This window comes from Scyliorhinus canicula, chromosome 2 (genome assembly GCF_902713615.1).
Source record: "Scyliorhinus canicula chromosome 2, sScyCan1.1, whole genome shotgun sequence".
In the NCBI taxonomy this organism is placed as follows: domain Eukaryota; kingdom Metazoa; phylum Chordata; class Chondrichthyes; order Carcharhiniformes; family Scyliorhinidae; genus Scyliorhinus; species Scyliorhinus canicula.
The window spans coordinates 9,433,071-9,440,155 of NC_052147.1; the positions used below are offsets into that span (position 1 = coordinate 9,433,071).

General features: G+C 51.4%; 1 protein-coding gene across 1 annotated transcript; it reads right to left on the reverse strand.

Moving 5' to 3' along the window:
* Nucleotides 1-1,568: 1,568 nt before the first annotated feature.
* On the reverse strand, nt 1,569-6,420 carry kcnk13a (potassium channel, subfamily K, member 13a). Its single transcript, XM_038790446.1, has 2 exons — nt 6,171-6,420; nt 1,569-2,553 (listed from the first exon to the last, which is right to left on the reverse strand). The coding sequence occupies exons 1-2, from the start codon at nt 6,418-6,420 to the stop codon at nt 1,655-1,657; spliced, it is 1,149 nt and encodes a 382-aa protein (XP_038646374.1). The 3' UTR covers nt 1,569-1,654.
* Between the last annotated feature and the right edge of the window lie 665 nt (nt 6,421-7,085).

A 7,085-nucleotide genomic window follows, 5' to 3' on the forward strand; every position in this document is an offset into this window, starting at 1 on the left:
ATGTGCGCATACAAATACCCAGGCAGATGTGCATATAAATACACATGTACACATACAATACACACTCAGGTGTGCACATATGTACGCATGCATGCACACACAAGTCACACACACACACACACATGCAATCGAGTACACAAGCACATTCACATGGAATTGAATACCCTCCCTACCCCGCCAGGAGCCGTCTATTAGGTGGGGAGCAGGAAGGCACGTGGGGAGGGGAGGGGGGAGTGAATGGGCCCACCACTGCAGCCATTAAATTTTGCCCACAAATACACATGAACACACAAATACACACTCGTGCATACACGCAAGTATGCACCCACATTTAAACACTCATGAGTGCACGTGTATGTACACATATTTGCACTTACACATATTTGCAGATGCGGAAAAAAAGTCTGTTTAACTCACTGTCAAGAATCATCCAACTGTGTCATGAAGAATTTATTCACCTTCCAACTGACCTCGGAAGACGGGTCCTCCTTGATGGGGAGCATATATGTGTGCACGCTTGTGTGTGCATGTGAGAGCTAGTGTGCATGGATATGAATCGCAGAAAGTCAGCATGCAGGTACAGCCTGTAATAAGAAAGGCAAATGGAATGTTTGCATTTATTGCAAAAGGACTGGAGTATAAAAGTAGAGAAGTGTTGTTGCAATTGTATAGGGTGCTGGTGAGACCACAACTGGAGTATTGTGTCCAGTTTTGGCCTTCTTATTTGAGGAAGGATGTGGTGACATTAGAGGCAGTTCAGAGGAGATTCACCAGGTTGATTGCGGGGATGAAAGCGTTGACGTCTGAGAGGAGAGATTAAACAGGTTTGACTTATACTCATTGGAGTTTAGAAGGTTGAGTGGGGATCTGATCGAGATATATAAAATACGAAGAGGGAGTGATAAAGTAAACGTACACCAATTGTTCCCCCTTGTGGGGCAATCTAGAATGAGAGGTCACAGATCTAGGTTGAGAGGCGGTAGATTTAGAACAAAGAACAATACAGCACAGAACAAGGAACATTTAGAACTGAGATGAGGAGGAACTACTTCTCGCAGAGGGTGGTGGATTTGTGGAACTCGCTGCCCCCTAGTGCGGTGGAATCTGAGTCATTAAATGGTTTCAAGAAAGAGATGGATACATTTCTGATTTCCCACCATGTTAAAGAGGTGGAAGTGGTTAGCACGGCGGCACAGTGGTTAGCACTGTGGCCTTACGGCGCCGAGGTCCCAGGTTCGATCCCGGCTCTGGGTCGCTATCCATGTGGAGTTTGCACATTCTCCCCGTGTCTGCGCGGGTTTCACCCCCACAACCCAAAGATGCGCAGGGTAGGTGGATTGGCCATGCTAAAGTGCCCCTTAATTGGAAAAATTAATTGGGTAATCTAAATTTAAAGAAAAAGGTGGAAGCAATACATCTTAACTGTGCTCTGGTTGGACAAACAACAGCTGAACCGCACCCCGCCCCCCCAACCCTTGCGCTTTGCCAGTTACAGCTCATATTTCAAATATGAGTACCAGGAAAGGTCAAAGTTCACCATCAAATAGAGTCATCCAGAAATATTTAATTTTTTTAATATAAAAGTGCACGTGAGTCATTAAGGCTTAATCGAGAGCTGCGGTTGGATCGATATTGTGCAGTTGCTCCTGAATGTTCATCTGTCCACGCTGGTCTCTGCCAGCCGGTTGTTCATAATGGCCAGAGCCCCCACGCCCTCGGAGAAGCCGTTGTGCCGGGCAGCGTGCCCGCTCGCCCTGGGGTGCCCGTTGGCCGTCTCCAACAGCTGCTTCTGCATGATGGCCAGCGAGACCTTGTTGGCAGCCAGGAAGTCCCTCATGGAGATCATCTCCCCGGACAGCCTTCGGCCATCCACCACCTCACTCTCGTTAAAGGCATCGGTCTCGATGGAGATCTTGCGCCCGGCGCCGGTGAACCCGGGGGCTACGGCATTCCTCCCTGGCCTGAACAGTTTCCTTTGGCACCTCACGCAGCACCGGCACTCGAGTCTCCTCAAGCTCCAGTTGAGGAACTGCTTGATGACGATGGATATAACATTAAACAGAGAATAAATACAGCACACCCCCATTAGGATGAACAGAAAGTTGCCAAACCGGTAGAACCCCTGGTAGTCGTACCTCATGTTCTGGCTGCTCACCAGATCGCCAAAACCGATGGTACTAAAGGCCACAAAGCAAAAGTAGATGGAGTCCAAGTAGCTCCAGCCTTCGACTGGGGTGTACATGGCTGAGGCGCAGCAGGAAATGGCAATGGCGGCCAGGCCCAGGATCAACATTACGTAATAGACCGAGGGCTTCCATCCTGCTAGGCTGTCCACCTCGCCTGCGTTTCCCAGTTCCGGGCAGTTTTCCTGAGGCAGAACTCCGCTTCGCCTCAGCTGCCTCTCGTGACAGGTCTTCAGGATGTAGGCCAGGATCGTTATCAGCCGCTCCAAGAAGAGGTTGAAGAAGAGGATGGTGGCCGCGCAGCCGACTAGGCCGTAGAATATCAGGAAAACCTTCCCACTCACGGTTGCGGGCGTGGTCATCCCGAAACCTGGAACAAAAACAAAACCACACAAAATAAATCATCAAATTTAGCTGCTGCACAGGGGTCCATGGGTACACCAGAGAAAGATTTTGGATTTCTATAACCGCGATATCCCAAAACACTCTACAGCCAATGCCGGTAGCACAGTGGTTGGCACTGTTGCTTCACAGCGCCAGGGTCCCAGGTTCGATTCTCAGCTTCAGTCACTGTCTGTGCGGAGTCTGCACGTTCTCCCCATGTCTGCGAGGGTTCCTCCGGGTGCTCCGGTTTCCTCCCACAAATCCCGAAAAACATGCTTGTTTGTCGAATTGTACATTCTGAATCCCCCCCCCGTACCCAAACAGGCGCCGGAATGTGGCCACTAGGGGCTTTTCACAGTAACTTCATTGCAGTGTTAATGTAAGCCTACTTGCGACACTAATAAAGATTATTATTATTACCTTTTGAAGTGTGGCCACTATCGTCACGTAAGAGACACAGCGGCCTATGCACAGCAAGCTCCCACAAACTGCATTGTGATAATGGCCATTGCTTTGAACCGATTTTAATTGAAGGATTGATATAGGGTCTGGATACCAGCAAGGCCTCCCTGGTTTTCTTCCAGTAACATTCACAGGTTGTTCCGTGTCCAGCTGAGAGAACAGACAAGGTACACCAGAGATGTTAACATGTCGTCGGGGAGATGGCACTGCCAACTGTGCAGCCGCTCCTCAATAATGCCTGGACTGCAGGCCCAAGACTCGGGATTTGCAATCAAAAGCTCACGACCTTCTGGCTCAGAGACACAGGAACAACACTGGCTCGCTGTTAGAAAGGAATGGAAGGCGAAGGAAGGAGTTAACTTCACCGAGCTGTCCAGAGTTGTTTCAATTCCCGAATCATTTCCTGGCAGGTGCCGCACGAAAAGCCCAACTGATCAAACAACGTGTTAAAAAGAAAGGCTTTTGGTTCTGAGTAGCTCTGGTTTCTGAGTCAGTGGCTGTGGCTCGAGAGACGCGAGTACAAAACAGAAGCTCTGTTTGCTCTTGTTAGGTGGGTGCAAAAGATCAAACGGCAGAATTTAAAGGAGAATAGTTTTTTAAATATAAATTTAGAGTACCCAATTCATTCCAGTTAAGGGGCAATTTAGTGCGGCCAATCCACCTACCCTGGACATCTTTGGGTTGTGGGGCGAAACCCACGCAATCACAGGGAGAATGTGCAAACTCCACACGGACAGTGACCCAGAGCCGGGATCGAACCTCCGACCTTAGCGCCGTGCGGCAGCAATGCTAACCACCGTGCTGCCCTATACAAGAATAATAATCTTTATTATTGTCCCAAGTTGGCTTACATTAACACTGCAGTGAAGTTACTGTGAAAAGCCCCGAGTCGCCACATTCCGGCGCCTGTTCGGGTGCACGGAGGGAGAATTCAGAATGTCCAGTTCACCCAACCCGGAGTTACCCCAGTGTCCTCACCAATCTCTCAAACAACATCAGCATTGGCTGGATTCTCCATTCCGGAGTCTATGTGCCCTCGCCAGTGAGGAGCGATTCCTTCTCCTTTACCATGCTAATTTATGCAAGGACGAGAGTGATGTGTTGGGTAAGCTGGGTCTGCGAGGACTGCGTTTACCAGAGCAGTGAGAGAGACAGGCTTCCAGCACTTGGAGAAATGCAACTCTATTTTATTGAACTCTTACCTATCATACATGCTTTAACTGTGGGTTGACACTATGCTGAGTTGACTGGAGACCTGAGGCTAACCTGACCAGACTATATTACTACCACATGGTGGATGTTCTAGTTGTTGCTCACGGGCTCTGGCTGTCTCAGAGGCTGCATCCCGAGAGAGAGCGGGAAAACTCTGGCTACATAGTGGCCGTGTCCTGTCTGGTGATTGGCTGCTGTGTCCTGTGTGTTCATTGGTCATCCTGTGTGTCAATCAATGTCTGTCTGTGCACCATCATATACCTGTGTGTATATTATATTATGACAGAGAGCTCGCCGGATTGCGTCGGAATCCCACTATCAGGCTGCCATTTGAGCGGGCGGCATTTCCTGGGGAAGTGACCCGCTATGCCCGTGGTCATGGCGCGAGGATGCCCCTATCTGTCAATGTGCGTGGGGTATTCAAGATGAAGGGCAGGAGGTTTAGGGGGGATTTGAGGAAAAACATTTATACCCAGAGGGTGGTGACGGTCTGGAACACTCGGCCTGTGAGGGTGGGAGAGGCGGGGTTGCCTCACATCCTTTAAAAAGTACCTGGATCAACACTCGGCGCATCGTAACATTCAAGGCTATGGGCCAAGTGCTGGCAAATGCGATTAGGTTGGCAGGTCAGGTGTTTTTCATGCGTCGTTGCAGACTCGATGGGCTGAATGGCCTCTTCTGCGCCGTATTACTCTGTAATTCTGTGAACCCTGTGTAAAGAATTTTCTCCTCATCTTGGTCCTAAGTTGATTTTGAAATTATTTTGAAATTGTGCCCGCTGATTCTGGATTCCTCAACCAGGATCAACTCCTCAACTTCCATCAACCGGGTGTGGGCAGCACGGTAGCACAAGTGGATAGCACTGTGGCTTCACAATGACGGGGGCTGCGATTCTCCCAACGGGAGACAAAGTGCCGATGCCGGAGTGAAAACCGGAGTGTTTCCCTCCAGCATCGGAGGCCGCTCCTCACCCCCTATTCTCCCACCCCCAGGGAGCTAGGAGCGGCGGAGCGTCAATCTTGGGTGCCGGGCCTTGACGCTTGCGTCAAAGCGGCGCCGCCGGAACGACGCGGCCGGCGGCACCTAAATGACGTCACCCGCGCATACGCAGATTGGCCGGCGCCAACCCCTCCGCTGCCCCGCAAGACATGTCGGAGTGATCTTGCGGGGCGGCGGAGGGAAAAGAGTGCATCTTTCAGAGACGCCGGCCCGACGATCGGTGGGCACCGATCGCGGGCCAGACCCCTCCTGAGCACCCCCCTGGTGCTCGATTCTCCCTCTGCCCCCCCATAGGCCCCACACGCAGCGGTCGCGTGCTGTTCACTCCGGCAGCGACCAGGTGTGGTTGGCACCGGCGTGAACCAGTCGTATTAGGCAGGCCGCTTGGCCAACCCAGGCCGAAGAATCGCCGTTCGACCGGAGCGGCGATTCTCCGAGCGGCCTGTCGCAAAACGTGACACGCTGGTTTGGGGGGATGGGAGAATCGCATGCGGGTGCCAGGGCGGCGTGGCGTGATTCGCCCAGCACTCCCGCTATTATCCCACCCGGCGTGGGGTCGGAGAATCGCGCCCAACTTCCAGGTTCGATTCCCCGCTGGGTCACTGTCTGTGTGGAGTCTGCACATTCTCCCCGTGTCTGCGTGGGTTTCCTCCGGGTGATCCGGTTTCCTCCCACAGTCCAAAGACATGCAGGTTAGGTGGATTGGCCGTGATAAATTGCCCTTTGTGACCAAAAAGGGTAGGAGGGGTTATTGGGTTACGGGGATAGGGTGGAAGTGAGGGCTGAAGTGGGTCGGTGCAGACTCGATGGGCCGAATGGCCTCCTACTGCACTGTATGTTCTATTGTCCATAATAACCTTGTCTATTCCTTCAAGTATTTTGTGGATTTTAGTGCGATCACCTCTCATTCTTTGAAACTCGAAAGAATACAGGCCAGGTTTGCCCATCTCTCTTCATCAGACTGTCCCTCCATTCCTGGAACCAGTCTGGTGAACCTTCGTTGCACTCCCTTTATGGCAATAATATTCTTTCTGAGGTGAGGGGACCAAAACTGCACCCAGTACTCCAGGCGCAGTCTAACCAACAAGTGAAGCAAGACCTCAATACTCCTGTACTCAAACCCTCTTGCGATAAAGGCTGACATTCCATTGGCCTTTCTGAAAGCTTGCTGCACCTGCATGTTAGCCTTCAGTGACTAATGGACAAGGACGCCCAGGGCCCTCTGTACATCTACACTTTCCAATTTCTTACCATTTAGGCACCTCTGTCCTCTGGCAGCACGGTAGCATTGTGGATAGCACAATGGCTTCACAGCTCCAGGGTCCCAGGTTCAATTCCGGCTTGGGTCACTGTCTGCGGAGTCTGCACATCCTCCCCGTGTGTGCGTGGGTTTCCTCCGGGTGCTCCGGTTTCCTCCCACAGTCCAAAGATGTGCAGGTTAGGTGGATTGGCCATGATAAATTGCCCTTAGTGTCTAAAATTGCGCTTAGTGTTGGGTGGGGTTACTGGGTTATGGGGATAGGGTGGGGGTGTTGACCTTGGGTAGGGTGCTCTTTCCAAGAGCCGGTGCAGATTCGATGGGCCGAATGGCCTCCTTCTGCACTGTAAATTCTATGATATTCTGCCAAAATGGATTGCCTCACCTTTTTCCACATTATATTCCATCTGCCATAGAATTTACAGTGCAGAAGGAGGCCATTCGGCCCATCGAGTCTGCCCCGGCTCCTGGAAAGAGTACCCTACACAAGCCCCACACCTCCACCCAATCCCCTCAACCCAATAACCCTACTCAGGGCAATTTATCATGGCCAATCCACCTAACCTGCACATCTTTGGACTATGGGA